The following is a 27,990-nucleotide window of genomic DNA, read 5'->3' on the forward strand; positions in this document are numbered from 1 at the left end:
CCAGACGTGGTGGTTCATGCCTGTAATCCCAGCACTTTGGGAGGCTGAAGCCAGCAGATCACCTGACATCGGGAGTTCGAGACCAGCCTGACCAACGTGAGAAACCCCATCTCTACTAAAAATACAAGATTAGTTGGGGTGTGGTGGCGCATGCCTGTAATCCCAGCTACTCGGGAGGCTGAGGCAGGAGAATCACTTGAACCCAGGAGGCAGAGGTTGTGGTGAGCCAAGATCACACCATTGCACTCCAGCCTGGGCGACAAGAGCAAAACTACATCTCAAAAAAAAAAAAAAAAAAATAGCTGGGCACGGTGGCAGGTGTGTGTAATCCCAGCTACTCAGAAGGCTGAGGCAGAAGGATTGCTTGAACCCAGGAGGCAGAGGTTGCAGTGAGCAGAGATCGCGCCACTGCACTCCAACCTGGGTGACAGAGCAAGGCTCTGTCTCTAAAGAAATACATACATACACACATATATACATACATACATACATACTACTTAAATGCCTTTCTCTGAAGATTCTTATGTCTGTGTCCATTCTGGGTAGGTTTCCATAGGCTGATTATTTTTCTCTCCATGGGTCATGTTTTCTTGACTGTTCATACTCAGTAATGATTCATGCCAGATGTTGTGAATTTTACCTTGTTGGGTGCTGGGAATTTTTGCATTCTGTTTATTTATTTATTTATTATTATTATTATTATTTGAGACAGAGTCTCACTCTGTTGGCCAGGCTGGAGTGCAGTGGCACGATCTCAGCTTACCGCAACCTCTGTCTCCCAGGCTCAAGCAATTCTCCTGCCTCAGCCTCCCGAGTAGCTGGGATTACAGGTGCACCCCGCCGCGCCTGGCTAATTTTTGTATTTTTAGTAGAGACGGGGTTTCACCATATTGGCCAGGCTGGTCTTGAACTCCTGACCTCAGGTAATCCACCCGCCTCGGCCTCCCAAAATGCTGAGATTACAGACGTGAGCCACCGTGCCCAGCCTCTTTTATTTTTTTTTTTAGTAAATTTTCTAGCTAAGAATATGTGACTGTACATTGTATTTTCTATTGAAGGACTTCAGTTGTCTGATTAATAAATTAAACTTCCCAAGTACTTAAGAAATTCCATAAATCTAACAAATTAAATGTATATATTTTTAAAACTTCCCCACACATAGATGGTTCTATGGGTCTAATTAAATGTTTACGTGTGTTGAATCTTAAGTTCTCTTAAATGTTTTAACAGTTTACAATCTTAGCAATGTTCTAATGGAAAATCACAAATCTAAATCAACCACTCACTTATATATTTCAAATTGCAATTACAATGTTGGCTTTTTTTTTTTTTTTTTTTTTTTTTGAGTCTTGCCTTGTCACCCAGGCTGGAGTACAGTGGTGTGATCTTGGCTCACTGCAACCCCTGACTCCCAGGTTCAAGTGATTCTCCTGCCTCTGCCTCCCAAGTAGTTGGGACTACAGGTGCACATGCCACCATGCCCAGCTAATTTTTGTATTTTTAGTAGAGGCAGGGTTTTGCCATGTTGGCCAGGCTGATCTTGAACTCCTGACCTCGTGATCTGCCTGCCTCAGCTTCCCAAAGTGCTGGGATTACAGGCATGAGCCACCACGCCCAGTCAGTTGGCATCTTATTCTAATAGGTCATATTCTCTCTTTTTAAAATTATTTATTTATTTATTTTAGAGACAAGGTCTCACTCTGTCACCCAGGCCAGAGTGCAGTGGTGCCATCACAGCTCATTATGAACATGATCTCCTGGGCTCGAGTGATCCTCCCTCCTCAGCCTCCCGAGTAGCTGGGATTACAGGCATGTGCCACTATCCCCAGCTAATTTTTATAAATTTTGTAGAGACAGGGTCTCACTCTGTCACCTAGGCTGGAGTGCAGTGGTGCAATCATAGCTCACTGTAGCCTTGACCTCCTGGGCTCAAGCGATCCTCTCCCCCCAGCCTCCCAAAGTGCTGGAACTACGGGCACACGCCACCTGCACAATTTGATATTGCTGGACCTCCCCCAGGCTGGGGAGCAAATCCCCTGCCCCATCTTCTTGCTTTACTTTCTGGGGCAGGATCCTCATGGCTGATTTCTAACTGAAATCAGCAGGCTGGTTCAGGGGCCAGGGACTTTCCAGGGCAGGGAGTAGAGACTCAGAGGCTTCAAAAGAATGAAGGGGGATCATGGCTCTGGAATACTAACTCCCCTTTGTCTCTTTCAGACCTCAGCATGAACAGGGCTGTGTGGGATGGAGGAGGGTGCAGCTCCCAAGGGGACCTCTGGAACCCTCAGTGCCAGCAGCTGTCTCAGCACATTAGGATAGGTAAGGCAATAGACTCCAAGATCTGGGAAGGTGGCTTACCTGAAAAAGGGCTAGAGCGACCCCTGCCAGGCTGATGAAGCTGCCACATTTTACAGTGTGTGACGGCTTGAGATCTGGGGCCAGGAATTACAAGGCAGATGTGGAATCACCCAGGCAGGGACTGTGGAAGAAAGGGCGTTCAGGTCAAGTTCAATTCCTAACAGCGCAGAAGGGAAGGCAGGACAGACTAAGACACTGGAGAAACTGATTCCACTTCTTCCTGAAAATGGATAATGACATCACTCATCTGAACATATTTTCAGTGTAAAGCCCAACTACAACAATCACTCCTGACATAGAGAACCCTAAGAAACTCCTAAAGAAAATATCATTGTATCTTAAACAGGTTCTGCGGCAAACACCGCCACAGGTACAGCACCCATAAACCTCTGGAAGCAAGGAGAATATTCCCATTACAGCGAAAACTCTGAGATGACCTTGATTGAGTCCAGTAGGAATTTAGACACTCCTGGTGCCTCCGGTACCAGAATGAAAAAAACACAACCCAGAACAACTTCAGAATCTACCAGTGACAGCACCATACCTTTTCCCGGTTCTACTGAAGACACTTCATTTAGTGCAACTCCTGAAAGCACCGACGTGCCCATGTCAACACCGAGTGAAGAAAGCACTTCATCAACAATGGTTTTTGTCAGCACCACACCTCTAAACAGTCCTGAGACCAGCACGTCTTCAACAATTAAGGGTGATAAGAGCAAAACTCTGACCCCTTCTACTCAGGCCAGTTCATCTCCTACTACTCCTGAAAGCACCACCACGCCCAAATCAACTAACAGTGAAGGAAGCACTCCATCAACAAGTATGCCTGTCAGCACGATGCTGGAGGCCAGATCTGAGGGAAGCACCTTTTCAACACCTCCTGTTGACAGCAGCACACCTGTGACCACGTCTACTGAAGCCAATTCAACTCCTCCAACAGCTGAAGTTACCAACATGCCAACATCAATTCCTAGTGAAGGAAGGAATCCATTAACAAGTATGCCTGTCAGCACCACGCCTGTGGCCACTTCTGAGGCTAGCACTTTTTCAACAACTCCTGTTGACACCAGCACACCTGTGACCACTTCAAATGAAGCCAGTTCATCTCCTACAAATGCTGAAGATACCAGCATGCCAACCTCAACTCCTAGTGAAGGAAGCAATCCATTAACAAGTATGCCTGTCAGCACCAGACCGGTGGCCACTTCTGAGACTAGCACTTTTTCAAAAATTCCTGTTGACACCAGCACACCTGTGACCACTTCTACTGAAGCCAGTTCATCTCCTCCAACTGCTGAAGTTACCGGCATGCCAACTTCAACTCCTGGTGAAAGACGCACTCCGTTAACAAGTATGTCTGTCAGCACCAGGCCGGTGGCCAGTTCTGAGGCTAGCACCCTTTCAACAACACCTGCTCACACCAGCACACCTGTGACCACTTCTACTGAAGCCAGTTCATCTCCTCCAACTGCTGAAGTTACTGGCGTGCCAACTTCAACTCCTGGTGAAAGACGCACTCCATTAACAAGTATGTCTGTAAGCATCAGGCCAGTGGCCAGTTCTGAGGCTAGCACCCTTTCAACAACTCCTGCTGACACCAGCACACCTGTGACCACTTCTACTGAAGCCAGTTCATCTCCTCCAACTGCTGAAGTTACCGGCATGCCAACTTCAACTCCTGGTGAAAGACGCACTCCATTAACAAGTATGTCTGTCAGCACCAGGCCGGTGGCCAGTTCTGAGGCTAGCACCCTTTCAACAACTCCTGCTGACACCAGCACACCTGTGACCACTTCTACTGAAGCCAGTTCATCTCCTCCAACTGCTGAAGTTACCGGCATGCCATCTTCAACTCCTGGTGAAAGACGCACTCCATTAACAAGTATGTCTGTCAGCATCAGGCCGGTGGCCAGTTCTGAGGCTAGCACCCTTTCAACGACTCCTGCTGACACCAGCACACCTGTGACCACTTCTACTGAAGCCAGTTCATCTCCTCCAACTGCTGAAGTCACTGGCGTGCCAACTTCAACTCCTGGTGAAAGACGCACTCCATTAACAAGTATGTCTGTAAGCATCAGGCCAGTGGCCAGTTCTGAGGCTAGCACCCTTTCAACAACTCCTGCTGACACCAGCACACCTGTGACCACTTCTACTGAAGCCAGTTCATCTCCTCCAACTGCTGAAGTTACCGGCATGCCATCTTCAACTCCTGGTGAAAGACGCACTCCATTAACAAGTATGTCTGTCAGCACCAGGCCGGTGGCCAGTTCTGAGGCTAGCACCCTTTCAACAACTCCTGCTGACACCAGCACACCTGTGACCACTTCTACTGAAGCCAGTTCATCTCCTCCAACTGCTGAAGTTACTGGCGTGCCAACTTCAACTCCTGGTGAAAGACGCACTCCATTAACAAGTATGTCTGTCAGCATCAGGCCAGTGGCCAGTTCTGAGGCTAGCACCCTTTCAACAACTCCTGCTGACACCAGCACACCTGTGACCACTTCTACTGAAGCCAGTTCATCTCCTCCAACTGCTGAAGTTACCGGCATGCCAACTTCAACTCCTGGTCAAAGACACACTCCATTAACAAGTATGTCTGTCAGCACCAGGCCGGTGGCCAGTTCTGAGGCTAGCACCCTTTCAACGACTCCTGCTGACACCAGCACCCCTGTGACCACTTCTACTGAAGCCAGTTCATCTCCTCCAACTGCTGAAGTTACCGGCATGCCAACTTCAACTCCTGGTGAAAGACGCACTCCATTAACAAGTATGTCTTTCAGCACCAGGCCGGTGGCCAGTTCTGAGGCTAGCACCTTTTCAACGACTCCTGCTGACACCAGCACACCTGTGACCACTTCTACTGAAGCCAGTTCATCTCCTCCAACTGCTGAAGTTACCGGCATGCCATCTTCAACTCCTGGTGAAAGACGCACTCCATTAACAAGTATGTCTTTCAGCACCAGGCCGGTGGCCAATTCTGAGGCTAGCACCCTTTCAACAACTCCTGCTGACACCAGCACACCTGTGACCACTTCTACTGAAGCCAGTTCATCTCCTCCAACTGCTGAAGTTACCGGCATGCCATCTTCAACTCCTGGTGAAAGACGCACTCCATTAACAAGTATGTCTGTCAGCACCAGGCCGGTGGCCAGTTCTGAGGCTAGCACCCTTTCAACAACTCCTGCTGACACCAGCACACCTGTGACCACTTCTACTGAAGCCAGTTCATCTCCTCCAACTGCTGAAGTTACCGGCATGCCACCTTCAACTCCTGGTGAAAGACGCACTCCATTAACAAGTATGTCTGTCAGCACCAGGCCGGTGGCCAGTTCTGAAGCTAGCACCCTTTCAACGACTCCTGCTGACACCAGCACACCTGTGACCACTTCTACTGAAGCCAGCCCCTCTCCTCCAACTGCTGAAGTTACCGGCCTGCCAATCTCAACTCCTAGTGAAGGAAGTACTCCAATAACAAGTATACCTGTCAGCACCACACCGGTGGCCAGTTCTGAGGCTAGCACCCTTTTGACAACTCCTGTTGACACCAGCATACCTGTCACCACTTCTACTGAAGTCAGTTCCTCTCCTACAACTACTGAAGGTACCAGCATGCCAATCTCAACTCCTAGTGAAGGAAGTACTCCATTAACAAGTATACTTGTCAGCACCATGCCAGTGGCCAGTTCTGAGGCTAGCACCCTTTCAACAACTCCTCTTGACACCAGCATACCTGTCACCACTTCTACTGAAGCCAGTTCCTCTCCTCCAACTACTGAAGGTACCAGCATGCCAATCTCAACTCCTAGTGAAGGGAGTACTCCATTAACAAGTATGTCTGTCAGCACCAGGCCGGTGGCCAGTTCTGAAGCTAGCACCCTTTCAACGACTCCTGCTGACACCAGCACACCTGTGACCACTTCTACTGAAGCCAGTTCATCTCCTCCAACTGCTGAAGGTACCGGCATGCCAATCTCAACTCCTAGTCAAGGAAGTACTCCATTAACAAGTATGTCTGTCAGCACCGCACCGGTGGCCAGTTCTGAGGCTATCACCCTCTCAACAACTCCTGCTGACACCAGCACACCTGTGACCACTTCTACTGAAGCCAGTTCATCTCCTCCAACTGCTGAAGTTACCACCATGCCAACTTCAACTCCTGGTGAAAGACGCACTCCATTAACAAGTATGTCTTTCAGCACCAGGCCGGTGGCCAGTTCTGAGGCTAGCACCCTTTCAACAACTCCTGCTGACACCAGCACACCTGTGACCACTTCTACTGAAGCCAGCCCCTCTCCTCCAACTGCTGAAGTTACCGGCATGCCAATCTCAACTCCTAGTGAAGGAAGTACTCCATTAACAAGTGTACCTGTCAACACCACACCGGTGGCCAGTTCTGAGGCTAGCACCCTTTCGACAACTCCTGTTGACGCCAGCATACCTGTCACCACTTCTACTGAAGTCATTTCCTCTCCTACAACTACTGAAGGTACCAGCATGCCAATCTCAACTCCTAGTGAAGGAAGTACTCCACTAACAAGTATACTTGTCAGCACCATGCCAGTGGCCAGTTCTGAGGCTAGAACCCTTTCAACAACTCCTGCTGACACCAGCACACCTGTGACCACTTCTACTGAAGCCAGTTCATCTCCTCCAACTGCTGACGTTACCGGCATGCCAACTTCAGCTCCTGGTGAAAGACGCACTCCATTAACAAGTATGTCTTCCAGTACCAGGCCGGTGGCCAGTTCTGAGGCTAGCACCCTTTCAACAACTCCTCTTGACACCAGCATACCTGTCACCACTTCTACTAAAGCCAGTTCTTCTCCTACAACTGCTGAAGGTACCAGCATGCCAATCTCAACTCCTAGTGAAGGAAGTACTCCATTAACAAGTATATTTGTCAGCACCATGCCAGTGCTGAGTTCTGAGGCTAGCACCCTTTCAACAACTCCTGTTGACACTAGCACACCTGTGACCACTTCTACTGAAGCCAGTTCATCTGCTACAACTGCTGAAGTTACCGGCATGCCAACCTCAACTCCTGGTGGAAGAAGCACTCCCTTAATAAGTATGTCTGTCAGCACCATGCCAGTGGCCAGTTCTGAGGCTAGCACCCTTTCAACGACTCCTGTTGACACCAGCACACCTGTGAGCACTTCTACTGAAGCCCATTCATCTCCTACAACTGCTGAAGCTACCGTCGTGCCAATCTCAACTCCTAGTGAAGGAAGTACTCCATTAACAAGTATGCCTGTCAGCACCACGCCGGTGGCCAGTTCTGAGGCTAGCACTCTTTCAACAACTCCTCTTGACACCAGCATACCTGTCACCATTTCTACTGAAGCCAGTTCTTCTACAACTGCTGAAGGTACCAGCATGCCAATCTCAACTTCTAGTGAAAGAAGTACTCCATTAACAAGTATACTTGTCAGCACCATGCGAGTGCCCAGTTCTGAGGCTAGCACCCTTTCAACAACTCCTGTTGACACCAGGACACCTGTGACCACTTCTACTGAAGCCAGTTCATCTCCTCCAATGGTTGAAGGTACCATCATGCCAACCTCAACTCCTGGTGCAGGAAGCATTCCATTAACATGTGTACCTGTTAGCACCACACCGGTGGCCAGTTCTGAGGCTAGCACCCTTTCCACAACTCCTGTTGACAGTAGCACACCTGTGATCACTTCTACTGAAGCCAGTTCCTCTGCTACAACTGCTGAAGTTACCAGCATGCCAACCTCAACTGCTGGTGGAAGAAGCACTCCATTAACAAGTATGCCTGTCAGCCACATGCCAGTTGCCAGTTCTAAGGCTAGCACCCTTTCAACAACTCCTGTTGACACCAGCACACCTGTGATCACTTCTACTGAAGCCCATTCATCTCCTACAACTGCTGAAGGTACCGTCGTGCCACTCTCAACTCCTAGTGAAGGACGTACTCTATTAACAAGTATGCCTGTCAGCACCACGCCGGTGGCCAGTTCTGAGGCTAGCACCCTTTCAACAACTCCTGTTGACACCAGCATACCTGTCACCACTTCTACTGAAGGCAGTTCATCTGCTCCAACTGCTGAAGGTACCAGCATGCCAACCTCAACTCCTGGTGAAAGAAGCACTCCAGTAACAAGTATACCTGTTAGCACCACACTGGTGGCCAATTCTGAGGCTACCACCCTTTCCACAACTTGTGTTGACACTAGCACACCTGTGACCACTTCTACTGAAGCCAGTTCCTCTCCTACAACTGCTGAAGGTACCGTCGTGCCAATCTCAACTCCTACTGAAGGAAGTACTCCATTAACAAGTATACCTGTCAGCACCACACCGGTGGCCAGTCCTGAGGGTAGCACCCTTTCAACAACTCCTGTTGACTCCAACAGTCCTGTGGTCACTTCCACTGAAGCCAGTTCATCTCCTACACCTGTTAAAGGTACCAGCATGCCAACCTCAACTTATAGTGAAGGAAGCACTCCATTAAGAAGTATGCCTGTCAGCACCACACTGGTGGCCAGTTCTGCAATCAGCACCCTTTCAACAACTCCTGTTGACACTGGGACACCTGTGACCACTTCTACTGAAGCCAGTTTATATCCTACAACTTCTGAAGGTACCAGCACACCAATCTCAACTCCTAGTGAAGGAAGCACTCCATTAACAAGTATGTCTTTCAGCACCATGCCGGTGGCCAGTTCTGAGGCTAGCACCCTTTCAACAACTCCTGTCGACACCAGCATACCTTTGACCACTTCTACTGAAGCCAGTTCTTCTCCTACAACTGCTGAAGGTACCAGCATGCCAATCTCAACTCCTAGTGAAGGAAGTACTCCATTAACAAGTATACATTTCAGCAGCATGCCAGTGGCCAGTTCTGGGGCTAGCACCCTTTCAACAACTCCTGTTGACTCCAACACTCCTTTGACCACTTCTACTGATGCCAGTTCATCTCCTCCAACTGCTGATGTTACCAGCATGCCAACCTCAACTCCTGGTGAAAGAAGCACTCCATTAACAAGTGTGTCTGTCAGCACTACGCCGGTGGCCAGTTCTGAGGCTAGCACCCTTTCAACAACTCCTGTTGACACCAGCACACCTGTGACCACTTCTACTGAAGCCAGTTCATCTCCTACAACTGCTGAAGGTACTGGCATGCCAATCTCAACTCCTAGTGAAGGAAGTACTCCATTAACAAGTATGCCTGTCAGCACCACGCTGGTGGCCAGTTCTGAGGCTAGCACCCTTTCAACAACTCCTGTTGACTCCAACACTCCTGTAACCACTTCTACTGAAGCCAGTTCCTCTCCTACAGCTGCTGAAGGTACCGTCATGCCAACCTCAACTCCTAGTGAAGGAAGTACTCCATTAACAAGTATGCCTGTCAGCACGACACCAGTAGCCGGTTCTGCAATTAGCACCCTTTCAACAACTCCTGTTGACAGCAGCACATCTGTGACCACTTCTAGTGAAGCCCATTCATCTCCTACAACTTCTGAAGGTACCAGCATGCCAACCTCAACTCCTAGTGAAGGAAGCACTCCATTAACAAGTGTGCCTGTGAGCACAACGCCGGTAGTCAGTTCTGAGGCTAGCACCCTTTCGGCAACTCCTGTTGACACCAGCACACCTGTCACCACTTCTACTGAAGGCAGTTCATCTCCTACAAGTGCTGAAGGTACCAGCATCCCAACCTCAACTCCTAGTGAAGGAACCACTCCATTAGAAGGTATGCCTGTCAGCACCACGCTGGTGGTCAGTTCTGAGGCTAACACCCTTTCAACAACTCCTGTTGACTCCAACACTCCTTTGACCACTTCTACTGAAGCCAGTTCTTCTCCTCCAACTGCTGAAGTTACCAGTGTGCCAACCTCAACTCCTGGTGAAAGAAGCACTCCATTAACAAGTATGTCTGTCAGTACCACACCAGTGGCCAGTTCTGAGGCTAGCACCCTTTCAACAACTCCTGCTGACACCAGCACACCTGTGACCACTTCTACTGAAGCCAGTTTCTCTTCTACAACTGCTGAAAGTACTGGCATGCCAATGTCAACTCCTAGTGAAGGAAGTACACCATTAACTAGTATGCCTGTCAGCACCACGCCAGTGGCCAGTTCTGAGGCTAGCACCCTTTCAACAACTCCCATTGACACCAGCACACCTGTGACCACTTCTACTGAAGCCAGTTCCTCTCCTACAACTGCTGAAGGTACCGTCATGCCAACCTCAACTCCTAGTGAAGGAAGTACTCTATTAACAAGTATACCTTTCAGCACCACACTGATGGCCAGTCCTGAGGCTAGCACCCTTTCAACAACTCCTGTTGACTCCAACACTCCTTTGACCACTTCTACTGAAGCCAGTTCATCTTCTCCCACTGCTGAAGGTACCAGCATGCCAACTTCAACTCCTAGTGAAGGAAGCACTCCATTAACAAGTATGCCTGTCAGCACCACACTGGTGGCCAGTTCTGAGGCTAGCACCCTTTCAACAACTCCTGTTGACACCAGCACACCTGTGACCACTTCTTCTCAAGCCAGTTCATCTCCTACAACTGCTGAATTTACCAGCATGCCAACCTCAATTGCTAGTGAAGGAAGCACTCCATTAACAAGTATGCCTGTCAGCACCATCCTGGTGGCCAGTTCTGAGGCTAACTCCCTTTCAACAACTCCTGTTGACTCCAGCACTCTTGTTACCAGTTCTAGTCAAGGCAGTTCATCTCCAGCAACTCTTCAGGTCACCACTATGCATATGTCTACTCAAAGTGAAGGAAGCAGTTCATTAACAACTATGCCCCTCAGCAGCACACATGTGACCAGTTCTGAGGCTAGCACAACTTCCACACCTTCTGTTGACAGAAGGACATCTGTGACCACTTCTACTCAGACCAGTTCTACTCCTACACCTCCTGAAGGTACCACCCTGCCAATGTCAACTCCTAGTGAAGTAAGCAGTCCATTAACAATTATGCCTGTCAGCACCACATCAGTGCCCACTTCTGAGGCTGGCACACCTTCAACACCTCCTGTTGACACCAGCACACCTGTGACCACTTCTACCCAAGTCAGTTCATCTCCTATGACTCCTGAAGGTACCACCATGCCAATCTGGACGCCTAGTGAAGGAAGCACTCCATTAACAACTATGCCTGTCAGCACCACATGTGTGACCAGCTCTGAGGGCAGCACCCTTTCAACACCTTCTGTTGTCACCAGCGTACCTGTGACCACTTCTACTGAAGCCATTTCATCTTCTGCAACTCTTGACAGCACCACTATGCCTGTGTCAATGCCCACGGAAATAAGCACCCTTGGGACCACTATTCTTGTCAGTACCACACCTGTTATGAGGTTTCCTGAGAGTAGCACCCCTTCCGTACCACCTGTTGACACCAGCATGTCCATGAACACTGCCTCTGAAGGCAGTTCATCTCCTACAGCTCTTGAAGGCACCACCATGTCTATGTCAACAATGAGTGAAAGAAGCACTTTATTGACAACTGTCCTCATTAGCCCTATATCTGTGATGAGTCCTTCTGAGGCCAGCACACTTTCAACACCTCCTGGTGATACCAGCACACCTTTGCTCACCTCTACCAAAGCCGGTTCATTCTCCATACCTGCTGAAGTCACTACCATACGTATTTCAACTACCAGTGAAAGAAGCACTCCATTAACAACTCTCCTTGTCAGCACCACACTTGCAACTAGCTTTCCTGGGGCCAGCACACCTTCAACACCTCCTCTTGACACAAGCACAACTTTTACCCCTTCTACTGACACTGCCTCAACTCCCACAATTCCTGTAGCCACCACCATATCTGTATCAGTGACCCCAGAAGGAAGCACACCTGGGACAACCATTTTTATTCCCAGCACTCCTGTCACCGGTTCTACTGCTGATGTCATTCCTGCAACAACTGGTGCTGAATCTACCTCTGTGATAACTTCCACTGAACTAAACACACCATCAACCTCTAGTAGTAGTACCACCACATCTTTTTCAACTACTAAGGAATTTACAACAACTGCAATGACTACTGCAGCTCCCCTCACATATGTGGCCATGTCTACTGCTCCCAGCACACCCAGCACAACCAGCAGAGGCTCCACTACTTCTGCATCAACGCTTTCTGCAACCAGCACACCTCACACCTCTTCTTCTGTCACCACCCGTCCTGTGACCCCTTCATCAGAATCCAGCAGGCCGTCAACAATTACTTCTCACACCACCCCACCAATATTTCCTCCTGCTCACTCCAGTACACCTCCAACAACCTCTGCCTCCTCCACGACTGTGAACCCTGAGGCTGTCACTACCATGACCACCAGGACAAAACCCAGCACACGGACCACTTCCTCCCACACGGTGACCACTAACACTGTCCCCATGACTCCTCCTACAACTAAGAGCAACCCCACCTCAACTCCTATTGTGCCAACAACCACAACATGTAAGTGATTTCTTGAATTTTCCTTTTTTAAAAAAATTATACTTTAAGTTCTAGGGTACATGTGCACAATGTGCAGGTTTGTTACCTATGTATACATGTGCCATGTTGGTTTGCTGCACCCATTAACTCATCATTTACATTAAGTATTTCTCCTAATGCTATCCCTCCCCCATCCCCCTACCCCATGGCAGGCCCTGGTGTGTGATGTTCCCTGCCCTGTGTCCAAGTGTTCTCATTGTTCAATTCCCACCTATGAGTGAGAACATGTGGTGTTTGGTTTTCTGTCCTTGCGATAGTTTGCTCAGAATGATGGTTTCCAGCTTCATCCATGTCCCTACGAAGGACATGAACTCGTCCTTTTTTATGGCTGCATAGTATTCCATGGAGTGAACAGGCAACCTACAGAATGGGAGAAAATTTTTGCAATCTACTCATCTGACAAAGAGCTAATATCCGGAATCTACAAAGAACTTAAACAAATTTACAAGAAAAAAATCAAACAACCTCATCAAAAAGTGGGCAAAGGATAAGAACAGACACTTTTCAAAAGAATTTTCCTTTTTGAAACTGACCTTTCTTTTCAATCTCCACTCACTACTTTTTGTGGTTTTCTCCTTAAACATTTACTCCTAAACTCCTTTTGCTCTGATTTACTTGTTTTCCCTTTGATAAAACCTGCATCAAGGTTTTCTGTCTCAGCACTCTCTCACTTCTCCGCTGTCATGGTTTCTTGCACAAGTTCCCCTTTTTTGAACAAAGCATTACCTCTCTTTGCCTGGGCACCTCAATCTCTAGTATTCTGTACACAAGTCCTGTTTTCTGTCTTTTGTATTCTGCAGGTCTCTGTTCCATTGCACTTTGTATGCCATGATGTTATTAACTCTGAGTGGTTTATTTATCTTTTCTTTTAAACTTTTTAGTTTACTTTGTAAACTTTCTAGTGGATTTTCTCATTGATTTTGTTCATGCTAAAGTGCAAACTTTTTTTTTTTTTGCAGAAGGTTTTTGCCAATTCATTCATGTGTACCTTTGTCAAGTATCTCTGCCACCATTCACTTTTATTTTGATTCATCTTATCTCCTGAGCATGCACTAAAGAAGCAAAAGAAGATTCCTTCACTTCTGTCAGCTCTGAATTCTACCTCCAATGCCTACAAGTGTTTTGCTGTCCTTACGTATCCCTCTCCTTTCTCTGACTCAAGAACTTTCAGTCAGCCTTCTTCTCTCTTGTTAGGGTGAGCGTTGCACCATTCAATACCTGCTATTATAATATCCTGTATACTGTATTACATGAATCATGTAATACACTAATAGACCTGTGAGTACGACTCCCAGATTAAGAATATTTTGCATACGTTTTTTAAAGTGTGCTAATTAAAATACTTGAAAGCACTGATTTATTTAGATGAATAGGCTCACAGGTATATGATCTCTGTCTGCCCACAGAACTGCCCAATCCCATCTTGAATTGATGATGATGAAGTGTGGTTCTTCAGCTTTTGACCACTACGTTTTCCCCGGACTTTGTGGTTTTTTTCCTTTGCTGAATTCTACTTTGCCTGAACTTTTCTTTTCTTTCTTTTTTCTTTTTTCTTTTCTTTTCTATTTTTTTTTTTTTTTGATGGAGTTTCACTCTTGTTGCCCAGGCTGGAGTGCAATGGCATGATCATGGCTCACTGCAACCTCCACCTCCTGGGTTCAAGCGATTCTCTCACCTCAGCCTCCTAAGTAGCTGGGATTACAGTGCACACCACCACACCCAGCTAATTTTTGTATTTTTAGTAGAGACAGGGTTTCATCATGTTGGCCAGGCTGTTCTTGAACTCCTGACCTCAGGTGATCCACCCTCCTCAGCTTCCCAAAGTGTTAGGATTACAGGTGTTAGCCACCGCGCCTGGCTGGATTTTCTATCATATGGCTTTTTTCTCTGGATTCTCTCCAATATATCTTTGTCTTCTTGAGCTCTCTGATTCTCAAATGAGTGGTCTGAGCATTTTCAGGTGGGAGATCTGGATCTTGTATTTCCAGGAAGCCTCATAGGTGTCTCACAACAAAGGCCAGGTGGCTGCAATGCCACTGGACCCACCATCTGGTGTCGGTAGCATCTTTGAAGCAGATTGTCCTTCTGTCTTCCTCCTCTTCCCCAGAGATTGGCCTTCCCTTTAGACTGTTGAGCAATGGGTGAACGCGCCCCAGCATCTGCTTCTGTTGTTTCTCGCTAGCCTGTGTTTTGGCACTTAGCTCAGGTCTGGACATCTTCAGTAGTGAAAGCGGGAGAGAGACAGAGGGAGGACACTGATTTAGGATGTATGGGTTTCCAGTGTGCCCAGGACTCTTGACTTCTCTCTTCTATTCTTTCCACACGTCTTGGAGCAAAAGCCCATACATAGAGGCTGCATGCTGTGACTTTCATGAGTGTGGATCCTGCTCTCTGAGTCTGTTTAGGGTAAACCGGAAGGCAGAGGTGAGGCAGGTCTTTGCAGAGTCTATACATACTTCGTGCACTTCCCCAGACAAAATACACCTTGAATACTGATCTACCCAGGCACAGTGATTTTCAAGAAAAGCCAAAGAAAACAGAGCTTTAGATTTTCCAGGTTGATTGGCACAGATATTCTAGAGTTGGCTACCACTACTTCCTACCTATTTAAACTAAGAGGAGTTTATTTGTTGAATTGCAATTTAAAAAGGAGTTGTTAGGCTGGGCATGATGGCTCACACCTGTAATCCCAGGATTTTGTGAGGCTGAGACTGGAGGATTTGTTAAGGCCAGGAGTTTGAGACCAGCCTGAGCAACAGAGCAATACCCCGTCTCTACAGAAAAATTTTAAAAATTAGCCAGGCATGGTGATTCATGCCTGCAGTCCCAGTTACTTGGTAGGCTAAGGTGGGAGGATTACTTAAGCCCAGGAGGTCAAGGCTGTAGTGAGCTATGATTGCACCACTGCGCTCCAACCTGAACCAGATGGTGAGGCTCTGTCTCAAAAAAAATAATAAAATGCCGGGTGCAGTGGCTCACACCTGTAATCTCAGCACTTTGGGAGGCCGAGGCGGGTGGATCACGAGGTCAGGAGATGGAGACCATCCTGGCTAACATGGTGAAACATCGTCTCTACTAAAAATACAAAAAATTAGCCGGGCGTGGTGGCGGGCGTGCCTGTAGTCCCAGCTACTCGGGAGGCTGAGGCAGGAGAATGGCGTGAACCCGGGAGGCGGAGCTTGCAGTGAGCCGAGATCGCGCCACTGCACTCCAGCCTGGGCGACAGAGCAAGACTCCATCTCAAAAAAAAAAATAAAAATAAATAATAATAAAATAAAATAAGATCTAAACTCCTCCCTCAACCTCCACATCCCAGTAAATTAAAAAAGAATCAGAATGAGTCATAAGAGTAACGATTACCAGTATGGGCTTTTCCAAAGCGCGTGGTGAGGAACAACAACCATCTAATTCTCAACCTGGGTGGAATCTAGACTGTTCAAGTTCACCTGGGTTCTCCCTTCCTCAGCCCTGACTGTGTCGCTCACCTCTTACAATACCAGGTTTCTCTTTCTTCACGTTTTTTGGGGTAAAGTCAAGCATGCTGGACTAGGACTGGGTGGAGTGTAGCCTGCACGTGGACCCATCAGGAGGTGGCTTAGCCTCTCTCTGACTCACTTTGCGTATCTGTGAAGTGAGGATAATAGTAACTGTCCTGTGCACCCCTGGGGTCTCATGAGAGTATCAAATTAGGCAGTGTTGGAGCCAGGCGCGGTGGCTCACACCTGTAATCCCAGCACTTTGGGAGGCCGAGGTGGGCAGATCACCTGAGGTCAGGAGTTTGAGACCAGCCTGGCCAAACTGGTGAAACCCCATCTCTACTAAAAATACAAAAACTTAGCTGGGTGTGGTGGCACGCGCCTGTAATCTAAGCTACTCGGGAGGCTGAGGCAGGAGAATCGCTTGAACCTGGGAGGTGGAGGTTGCAGTGAGGCAAGATCACGCCATTGCACTCCAGCCTGGGCAACAAGGGTAAAACTCGGACTCAAAAAACAAAAACAAATTAGGCAGTGTCCGTGCAAACACATTGTAAGCTGTAAAGTGCTGTGCTCAACATGTTAACCACAGTAGATCCCTGCTCCTTCCAGTGAGGTGCCTCAATGGAGGAACGTGGAAAGAAAACTTCTGTGATTGTTCCACAGGCTTTGGAGATCAGTGCCAGACTACGGCCTCTCGCTGCAAGAATGGAGGCACCTTGGATGGGCTCAAGTGCCAGTGTCCCAACCTCTATTACGGGGAGTTGTGTGAGGAGGTGGTCAGCAGCATTGACATAGGTGAGTGCAACCCAGGCCTTCCCCCACCCCATGCCCTGGGACCCGACCTCCATACAGGCACCAGTCCCTGCCCCACCTTGATGTGAGGCCAGGAATAGGGCCTCTTCTGGGCTGTGGTGTTTTTTGTTTTGTATTGTTTTGTTTGTTTTGTTTCCACCCAGTGCTACGAATGCTAAAGCATTACAAAATGAATAAAATAGGCCAGGCACGGTGGCTCTCGCCTGTAATTCCAGTGCTTTGGGAGCCTGAGGCAGGATCACTTGAGGCCAGGAGTTCAAGACCAGCCTGGGCAACATAGTGAGATCTCATTTATTTATTTAAAAAAAAAAAAAAAACCTGACTGGGTGTGGTGGTGCATACTTGTAGTCTTAGCTGCTTGGGAGGCTGATGTGGGAGGATTTCTTGAGCCCAGGAGGTCAAGGCTGCACTGAGCTATGATCTCACCACTGCACTCTAGCCTGGGCAACAGAACAATACCCTGTCAAAAAAAAGAAGGAAGGAAGGAAGGAAGGAAAAAAGAAAGAAAGAAAGAGAGAAAGAAAGAAAAGAAAATGAATAAAAGAGAAAGAAAATAAAATAAGAAGGTGTATTTTGGATACAAATTTGGCACAAAATTTTACCATAAAATACAATGGAGGTCACTCCCTCCACCCAGACTGGGGGGGCAGATCTTCTGAGTAGGAAACTCAGAGATGCTTTGCTCAGTAAGTCTACCCACCTCAGGGCCACCGGAGACTATCTCTGCCCAAATGGAACTGACTGTGACAGTGACCAGTGTGAGCTTCACCGAAGAGCTAAAAAACCGCTCTTCCCAGCAATTCCAGGAGTTCAATCAGACATTCACGGAACAGGTAAGTCTGGGAGAGCAAGGCCCCATGGCTACTCAGTTCCCCCAAGAGCAGAGTCTGTAGGGTAAGAAGGCAGCTGGGGGCTGTTCCCTTGTTAGATGTGCGGGAGTTCTCTCAGGCCCCCATGTCCTCAGGGCTTGCCAGTGGAGGAGGGAAGAGATGAGGCCAGGTTTTACCTGGGAGCTACAGGAGGCCCCTGGGGCAGAGCAGGTCTCTGGAAAGAAACCACTCCATTTGATGAGTGTGCTACGATGCTGTGGGACAGGAGCATCCCCTGGTCCTGTGACCTCCTGATGTCCCACGGAAAGGCCCCGTGGTCCCTCTGGGATGACACAGTGTCCCCTTGCCTTTCAGATGAACATTGTGTATTCTGGGATCCCTGAGTATGTCGGGGTGAACATCACAAATCTACGGTAAGTGTCTGGGCCTGTGGGAAGAGGGTCTGTGGCGTGGAAGGAGCAGTCATAATTATAAAGGCAATTAGAACTGTGCCCCCTGCGTTACTGTGCTCAGGCAGCTATTGCAGAATATCACCGATGGGGCGGCTTAAACAACAGAAATCTATTTCTCCCAGTTCTAGGGGCTGGAGGTCTAAGATGAAGGTGTGGGTGGGTGTGGTTTCTCTGGAGGCCTCTCTCCCTGGCTTGTGGATGGCCGCCTTCTTGCTGTGTCTTTGCATGGTCTTTCCTCTGTGCACATCTCCCTGCTGTCTCTGCATATCCAGATTTCCCCTTCTTATAAGGACACCAGTCAGACTGGGTGAGGGCCTACACTAATAGCCTCATTTTAATTTACTCACCTCTTTAAAGACCCTATCTCCAAATATAGTCACATTCCGAGGTTCTGGAGGTTAGGGCTTCAATATATAAATGTAGGAGGCACCAGGTGCAGTAGCTCTCACCTGTAATCCCAGCACTTTGGGAGGCCGAGGTGGAAGGATTATTTGAGGCCGGGAGCTCAAGACCAGCCTGAGCAACACAGCAAGACCTTGTCTCTACAAAAAATACAAAAATTAGCAGGGCATGGTGGTATACACCTGCAGACCTAGCTACTCAGGAGTCCGAGGCAGGAGGATCACATGAGCCCAGCAGTCAGAGGCTAGAGTAAGCCAGGATCGCACCATTGCTCTCCAGCCTGGGCAGCAGAGTGAGACTCTGTCTATAAAACAAAAAACCCCAAAACCTCAAGGATGGCCTCTTCTGTGGTTTCCATTCCTCCATCCATCTTCATCGCTGAGGCTTCCCTAAGACCTCCCGGAGACTCCCTTTGTAGAAAGTTCTCTTAGGCACAGGCTGCTGGGAGAACTCCTATAGCAGGGGGCCCAATGCAGTGCATAGGACAGAGCCATCACCCCAAACTGTCCTGCCCCAAGTGCCTAGGACAGAGTCATCACCCCAACTGTCCTGCCCCCAGCTCTGCCTTCCCTTGGGATCAGAGAGGGTGAAACCTGCCTGGTACAGATTCGAGAGGTAAGCACCCAATTCTGACCCCAGGATGTCTTCCCTTCCCTCTTCAGTCTTGGCAGTGTGGTGGTGGAGCATGACGTCCTCCTAAGAACCAAGTACACACCAGAATACAAGACAGTATTAGACAATGCCACCGAAGTAGTGAAAGAGAAAATCACAAAAGTGACCAAGGAGCAAATAATGACTAGTGATAATTGCTCAGGTAAACTCTGGGCTTCCCGGGAGGGAAGGGAGAAGGCATCAGAGCTGGGGCATGACTTCCTTAATAGACAGGAGGGCTGGGAGTGAGGATGGTTAATGGGTGGGTGCAAGAGTCCCTGTGGGGTCCTAGGGGTTGCAGCCCAAAGAAACCCCAGGATTGGGCCGAGAGAGTCTTTAACCTTCATCATCCTCTGGCCCATTTTTTCCCTGGGGTAGAGGAAGTGACAAAGGCAAATGGAGAGAGTAGGAGAACATGGAGATCCAGGAATTCATCCCGGAACCTGCAAGGCCAGACATACAAGCAGACCACATCTTGCAGGGTGCCAGGACTAAGGGCTATAGGACAGGGGAGTCTGCTGGAAATGAGGACCCATGGGCCTCGTTACACAGGGGTTCATCTAAGTGTGTGGATCATGGCAGAAGACGGAAGAAGGAGGCATTGGGCAGGCATGGTGGTTCACGCCTGTAATCCCAGCACTTTGGGAGGCTGAGACGGGCAGATCACTTGAGGCCAGGAGTTCGAAACCAGCCCTGTCAACATGGTGAAACCCCATCTCTACTACAAATACAAAATTAGCCAGGCATGGTGGCAGGCGCCTGTAGTCCTAGCTACTTGGGAGGCTGAGGCAGGAGAATCGCTTGAAACCGGGAAGCAGAGGTTGCAGTGAGCCGAGATTGCACCACTGCACTCTAGCCTGGGTGACAGAGCAATACTCCATCTCAAAAAAAAAAAGAAAGAAAAAGAAAGAAAATAAGAGAGAAAAGGGAGGCATAGGACAAAAAGGCTCAGGACACTTGGAGGGTCACAGGACGCGAGGCTGATGCTGCCCCTCTGCCGGGGCCAGATTCCCACCTCCCCATCACAGCCCACCCCCTTCTCACACACACACATGCCTTAGCTCCCTGAGGATGCAGAACAAGCGTGTATGTGTCATGAGGGGTTTTATGTGTGTCTCTTTCACAGCTATAATGTGTTTCAACACCACTGGCACCCAAGTGCAAAACATTACGGTGACGCAGTACGACCCTGAAGGTAGGTGATAACACAAGGGGTTTGGGGGAAGGCTGGAGAGGTGGGGAGCCCAGGAGGAGTGGGACAGTGCCTCCCCAGCCCCCTGATCATGGCTGCTGCCCGTCCCTGCGCCCCCCACCAGAGGACTGCCGGAAGATGGCCAAAGAATATGGAGACTACTTCGTAGTGGAGTACCGGGACCAGAAGCCATACTGCATCAGCCCCTGTGAGTCCGGCTTCAATGTCTCCAAGAACTGTAACTTTGGCAAGTGCCAGATGTTTCGAAGTGGACCCCGGTGCCTGTGAGTGCTCCCCCCATCTCCTCCAGCCCAGCCCAGACGTCCTGGTCCTCCCCTCCCCTGCAGGGCTTTACCCCAGGCATTGCCTGGAGACCGAGGTCATGGGACTAGGTCCCAGCGTCTCCTGAATGTGTCCAGCTGCAGAGGAATTGGGTTGGGGATAAGGGAAAAACATGAGTAGTTGAGCTCCAAGGCTGCCTCCAGAACAGCCTAGCCATGTCTTCTCTGTGTTAAGGAGGGCTGAGGACGGTGACAACTTCCTGGGAAGGTTGTCCGACAGGGGGAACAGAGACAGAGCCTTGCTCTCTCTCCAGAGAGAGAACAACGTCCTCTGCTGGTAAAATAGAAACAGAAGGTTACACACCCATATGGGGAGTGGGGAGAACCCCTCTAGCCCAGTCAGAGGTAGGAAAGCGAAGAAGAATGTTGTCACTTGAAACAGAACCAGAGAGAGAACAGCTGGAGCATCAGGTGCGGGAAGAAGCCACATGTGGGCAAACACCTGAGTAGTTAGTCTGGGAAGGCTTCCTGGAAGAGGGGGTCACAAGCTGGAAAGGGGAAGAAAAGAACAGGGTTTAGAGAGGGCATCTCAAGGCAGCAGGGAGGAGGAAGAGCTTCAGCGGTGTAACGGGAGCTCTGGATCAGGGCTGCAGCCTGGCTTTCTTGACAGAGAGGAGGGCTGGAAGTGAGGAGGTTAATGGGTGGATGCAAGATCACTGTGGGGTCCTGGAGTCCCTGGGAGTGCAGCCCAAGGAAGACCCAGGGTTGGGCCAACCATCCTAGGTCCTGGGTTGCAACTGGAGGCAAAACCTAAAAGCTTGGAGTGGGAATTGAGCTCATTTGAGGACCACCTCCAGGGATGCTGGTGTTCATCTCTGTTCATCCCCTCGGGGTGCCTTGCTTTATGCCCCCTGGCAATCTCTTCTCACCTCCTCTTCATTAAACACCCACTGGGCACGGCCTGGGTCTGAAGCTGGTGCTGACTCTGTTCTCTCTCCCCAAACCTGCCGCTTCTCACCCATCTCAGCTGTGTGACCACGGAAACTCACTGGTACAGTGGGGAGGCCTGTAACCAGGGCATCCAGAAGAGTCTGGTGTACGGCCTCGTGGGGGCAGGGGTCGCGCTGGTGCTGATCATCCTGGTAGCTCTCCTGATGCTCGTTTTCCGCTCCAAGAAAGAGGTGAAACGGTGAGCAAGCCCCTACCACCCCCTCTTCCAACTCCCTCCAGCTCCTCCTCTTCCTCTGAACCCTCTGCCTCTAATCAATTCATCATCGAGGTGGACAGTGGGGGGAGCTAAAAATGGGGATACAGCTTGTCCGTGGTCCTTATTCCTGTTCCCCAATCCTAATGGGGTCTCTCTGGTGTTTCCATCAATAGGCAAAAGTCCAGATTGTCTCAGTTGTACAAGTGGCAACAAGAGGATGGTGGACCAGCTCCTGGGACCTTCCAAAACATTGGCTTTGACATCTGCCAAGGTATCGGCCTTCCTCTCTGAACTCAGAATGGCTCAAAATGTGGAAACAGGCTGGGTGGGGTGGGCTCACGCCTGTAATCCCAGCACTTTGAAAGGCCGAGGCAGGAGGATTACTTGAGGCCAGGAGCTCAAGATCAGCCTGGGCAACAACACAGCAAATCTCTATCTCTTAAAAAAAAAAAAAAATTAAAAAGGGAGGCTGAGGCAGGTGGACCACTTGAGGTCAGGAGTTTGAGACCAGCCTGGACCACATAGTGAAACCCTGTCTCTACTGAAAATACAAAAAAATTAGCTGGGCGTGGTGGCAGGTGCCTGTAATCCCAGCTACTCGGGAGGCTGAGGCAGGAGAATCGCTTGAACCCAGGAGGCAGAGGTTGCAGCTAGCCGAGATTGTGCCATTGCACTCCAGCCTGGGCAACAAGCACGAAACTCCGTCACAAAAAAAAAAAAAAGAAAGAAAAAAAATTTAAATTATCTGGTCATGGTGGCATGCACCTGGAGTCCCAACTACTCGGGAGGCTGAGGCAGGAGAATTGCTTGAGCCTGGGAGATGGAGGCTGCAGTGAGCCGTGATTGCACCACTGCACTCCAGCCTGGGCAACAGAACAAGACCCCGTCCAAAAAAAAAAAAAAGAGTATATAGGAGGCACCTGGGAAGACCCTGGGGCTTAAAGCGTGAAGGGGGAAAATATTTCCCACTCCAAAATGTTTGGCTCTACAGCTAAAACCTTATTTCCATTACTGACTCCTGCGAGACCCTGGATGGGGCATAGTGAACTGAACCACTGGGGAAACACAGGTTCCTTGAGGGTGGTAGATTTCTCTAGTGCACAGATTAGTGCTTGGGAGTGGGTGAGCTCATTAGCAGGGGAGTACCTCAGTAAAGAGACTAACATTAGATTTTGCTAGGTTAAAGGCACATGTTAAAATTTCTAAAAATAGAGTCTTTAAATTCTAAAGAAGGAAATATGTGGAATGAGAAATTTCTCAAAATAGTCTTTAAATTCTAAAGAAGGGGAAGATTAGAATGAGGAAAAAGTCCAGTCAACCCACAAAGAGGCAGGAAAGGGAGAAAAAGAAAAAGGAGGTGGGATGCAGTGGCTCATGCTTACAGTCCCAATGCTTTGGGAGGCCGAGGCTGGAGGATTGCTTGAAGCCAGAAGTTCAAGACCAGCCTGGGCAACATAACGAGATCAAAAAATTAAAAAAATTAGCCAGGCACAGTGGTGCATGCCTGTAATCCCAGCTACTCAGGAGGCTGAGTCAGGAGGATCACTTGAGCCCAGGAGGTCAAGGCTGCAGTGAGCTATGATTGCACCACTGCACTCCAACCTGGGCAACAGAGCAAGACCCTGTCTCTTAAAAAAAAAAAAAAAAAATTGTGGCTTATGCCTGTAATCCTAGCACTTTGGGAGGCCGAGGCTAGTGGGTCACCTGAGGTCAGGAGACCAGCCTGGCCAACATGGTGAAACCCCGTCTCTACTAAAAATACAAAAATTAGCTGGACATGGTGGCATGTGCCTGTAATCCCAACTACCTGGGAGGCTGAGGCAGGAGAATCGCTGGAACCTGGGAAGTGGAGGCTGCAGTGGGCTGAAATCGCACCACTGCACTCCAGCCTGGGCAACAGAGCAAGATTCCATAGAAGGAGGAGGAGGAGAAGGAGGAGGAGGAGGAAGGGGAAGAAGAAGAGGAGATAGGACACATAGAAAATAGAAAATAAAATGATAGGAAGTAATGCAAATATATCACAAATCATAATACGTATAAGTAGATTAAACTCTAGTTTAAAAAGAATTTTTTAAAAAAATCTAGGTATCCACTGTGGGTGGGAGGTACATGTTAAATAGAAACACAAAGGTTAGAAACAAAAGTGTAGAAAAGACAAAACAGGATAATACTAAACAAAGTGTCTGTTGTTTTGTGTATAGCTGTACTCATTGCAGGCACATAAACTTTAAAGCAAAAAGAATTCCTAGGGATAAAAATGATCAATATTAGGAAATGGCTTACTCTGTTAGACACAAGTCTAATTTGTATGCTCTGTACAATCTCGAAATAGATAAAGCAAAAATTGACAAAGCTACAAGAAAAAATTAACAAATCCACCAACATGGTGAGAGATTTTTAAAACGCCTCTCTTAGTAATTGACAAAAGTCATTGAGGATTACAGAACTTTTATACAAAATAATTAGCCTTAATACAATACAGAACACCGCATTCAACAAATAGAGGGTATACATTTATTACCTGAGTCCACAAGAAAACTTTTAAGGATGGCCATACACAGGCCATTAAAAAAGCCTTAACAAACTTATAAAAAATTATTTAAATCAGACAATATTATCTGACCATAATGCAAGTATGTTAGAAATCAATAACAAAAATATTTTTGGAAAACAGAAACAAAAATCCAGTATCTTTGGAAATTTTTTTCAAGCGTCTAAATAATGTATGGATCAGATAAGAGATTATAGTGAAAGTGAGAAATTAGTATCAAGACTTGTGGGATGCAGCTACAGCTGTACTCAGAAAATTCATAGCCTTAATATGCCTGTATTAGGGAGCTGCTGAGTCAGGTAATGCTGACAGTTTGTCACATTTTCAAGGGTTTGCAGTTTCCTAGGGGTAGAGACAAACTGTCTCATCCTCCATTGGATGGGATTAAAGGGAGAGATGAAAGTTTGTCCTTCTAACCTCCTGTTTCCATGGTGCTTTCCATCCCTCCAGAAGATGATGATTCCATCCACCTGGAGTCCATCTATAGTAATTTCCAGCCCTCCTTGAGACACATAGACCCTGAAACAAAGGTAAGAAGGGCCTGGATGGGATGCTGGCCTCCCCCAACCCTGCGACTTTCTTCTCTTCCTTTCCTACGTGGTAGGACCTTCAGAAAAACAGAACCATGTTTACAGTTTATTGGTCCAGGTGATCCTCCCAGGTCCATACTGCCAGGAAACAAGCCTAACTCAGGGGAAGAATAAAAGCTAAGTAGCAAGGTGGAGTCACTTTCCCTTGACCCCTGAGGCTTCAGGTTTGGAGGTTTCCTTCCCTACTCTAAGTACATCCTTCATGGCCAACTTCCTTAGTTATTTTAATTTGTAAACACAGATAAAAGTCAAAATAGCAGTGCAGTAAATACTTACGTATTCCATCTAGCTCAACAAAGCTTAATATGCCATATGTTTCTTTCTTTGTATTGATCTATTCACTAATTTTTGCGGAATAATTTGGAAGTCAGCTGCCAACATTGTGACACTTGATCCCTAACCATTTCAGCACACACTTCCCAATACCATGATTATATCCAATACATTGATCATAACTTCACAATATCATCTGGTACCCAATTTTTCCAATTAGCCCAAGGACATCTTTTATTACTAGTTTTTTTTTTCTCAGATGTAGATACAACAGATTTCACTCACTGACTTCTGTTATGTCTCTTTGGTCTTTTAATCTAGAATGGGCTCCTACATTTTTTAACATATTGCTTTTTTTAAGAGTCTAGGATGGTTGTCTTGAAAAATGTCTCACACTCCTGGTTTGTTTCACGGTGTCATCTAACTTGTCCCCCCATCCTTAGTATCAGAGGTATTAGAGGTATTCTAGGATTGGAAATACTGGAAGTTGGGTCTAGAGGCTTAATTGGAATCAGATTAAACATTTTTGTTATATCATAGATAATGCTATCGCCTCACTTCAACAAGTATATAACGTCAGGTTTTCCCCTCATGATTAAGGCCAAGATTGGTCACTTGGGCAAAAAGTGACCACTCCTTGATCACTGCCTTAATATGAGTTAAACTGGATGGATATTTGAGGGTAGGAGAAATAACAAGTGTGAACGTCTTCAGGTGCTATGCTCCCTTGACAGCCCTTTGGGGCAAGGATGAAATCTCCAGCAAGGATACCTGTAAACCTACCTGGCAGGGAGGGGAAGGCACAATTGGTTTGTGCTAGAATCCAGGTAATGGGACAAGTTCTAAACCAACCACTTAGGCCAGGTGTGGTGGCTCATGCCTGCAATCCCAGCACTTCGTGAGGCCAAGGCAGGAAGATTGTCTGAAGTCAGGAATTTAGGACCAGCCTGGGCAACAAAGTGAGACTCTGTTGCTATAAAAGAAATAATAATCATAGCCAGGTACAGTGGCTCACACCTGTAATCCCGGCACTTTGGGAGGTCGAAGTGGATGGATCGTTTGAGCCCAGGAGTTTGAGACCACCCTGGGCAACATAGTGAAACCTCATCTCTACAAAAAATTTAAAAATTATTCAGGTGTGGTTGTGTGCACATGTAGTCCCAGCTACTTGGGAGGCTGAGGTGGGAGGATCGCTTGAGCCCAGAAGTTACAGGCCACAGTGAGCCGTGATTGTGCCACTGCACTCCAGCCTGGATGGCAGAGTAAGACCCTGTCTCAAAAAAAATAAAAAATAAAAATAATTAAACAGAACACTTCCTATCCCAATCCTCCTTATGCTTCCAAGATCCCAAATTCCTCAAGGGCTGAGCCCTCACCTGGTTTTATCTTTCTTTTCAGATCCAAATTCAGAGGCCTCAGGTAATGACGACATCATTTTAAGGCATGGAGCTGAGAAGTCTGGGAGTGAGGAGATCCCAGTCCGGCTAAGCTTGGTGGAGCATTTCTCCATTGAGAGCCTTCCATGGGAACTCAATGTTCCCATTGTAAGGACAGGAAACAAGCCCTGTACTTACCAAGGAGAAAGAAGAGAGAGACAGCAGTGCTGGGAGATTCTCAAATAGAAACCCGTGGAAGCTCCAATGGGCTTGTCATGATATCAGGCTAGGCTTTCCTGTTCATTTTTCAAAGACGCTCCAGATTTGAGGGTACTCTGACTGCAACATCTATCACCCCATTGATCGCCAGGATTGATTTGGCTGATCTGGCTGGGTAAGCGGGTGTCCCCGTCCTCCCTCGCTGCCCCATGTGTGCCCCTCCTAAAGCTGCATACTCAGTTGAAGAGGACGAGAGGACGACCTTCTCTGATAGAGGAGGACCACGCTTCAGTCAAAGGCATACAAGTATCTGGACTTCCCTGCTAGCACTTCCAAACAAGCTCAGAGATGTTCCTCTTCTCATCTGTCTGGGTTCAGTACCATGGACAGCGCCCTCGACGCACTGTTTACAACCGTGACCCCTTGGACACTGGACTGCATGCACTTTACATTTCACAAAATGCTCTCATAAGAATTATTGCATACCATCTTCGTGAAGAACACCTGTGTTTAAATATAGAGCATTTACCTTTGGTATATAAGATTGTGGGTATTTTTTAAGTTCTTATTATTATGAGTTCTGATTTTTTCCTTAGTAAATATTATATATATTTGTAGTAACTAAAAATAATAAAGCAATTTTATTACAATTTTCATGGTTCCCAGATATTTTCCTCCTATTTCCCATAGCTCCTGTTTCTAACCTCCCAGACTCTCTCTCTCTCTCCTTCTCTCCTCCAGAACATAAAATCGGATGCTTTTGGGGTTCAAGACAACAACAGAGAGATTTGCAGTGGAAAGAGGACCATTCCTTGAACTCCACTGACACCATT

The 27,990-nt window shown here is 47.8% G+C and overlaps 1 protein-coding gene across 1 annotated transcript; it reads left to right on the plus strand.

Annotated features, from left to right (window-relative positions):
• The first annotated feature begins 9,033 nt into the window (after positions 1-9,033).
• On the plus strand, positions 9,034-27,002 carry MUC17 (mucin 17, cell surface associated). Its single transcript, XM_054560118.1, has 14 exons — positions 9,034-9,142; positions 9,497-9,673; positions 9,851-10,180; positions 10,709-12,805; positions 16,984-17,115; positions 17,839-17,966; positions 18,318-18,376; positions 19,480-19,631; positions 20,595-20,663; positions 20,785-20,944; positions 21,969-22,130; positions 22,322-22,419; positions 25,153-25,229; positions 26,961-27,002. The coding sequence occupies exons 1-14, from the start codon at positions 9,034-9,036 to the stop codon at positions 27,000-27,002; spliced, it is 3,792 nt and encodes a 1,263-aa protein (XP_054416093.1).
• Positions 27,003-27,990: the final 988 nt, after the last annotated feature.

The sequence above is a fragment of the Pongo abelii genome, chromosome 6 (assembly GCF_028885655.2).
Source record: "Pongo abelii isolate AG06213 chromosome 6, NHGRI_mPonAbe1-v2.0_pri, whole genome shotgun sequence".
NCBI classification, from domain to species: Eukaryota; Metazoa; Chordata; class Mammalia; order Primates; family Hominidae; genus Pongo; species Pongo abelii.

Coding starts and splice junctions, on each gene's coding strand:
- MUC17 (XM_054560118.1), top strand. CDS start 9,034: ATGCCGGTGGCCAGTTCTGAGGCTAGCACCCTTTCAACAACTCCTGTC. Junction 9,143..9,496: donor TTCTCCTACAACTGCTGAAG/GTACCAGCATGC, acceptor CAACTGCTGAAG/GTACTGGCATGCCAATCTCA. Junction 22,420..25,152: donor TGGCTTTGACATCTGCCAAG/GTATCGGCCTTC, acceptor TCCCTCCAGAAG/ATGATGATTCCATCCACCTG.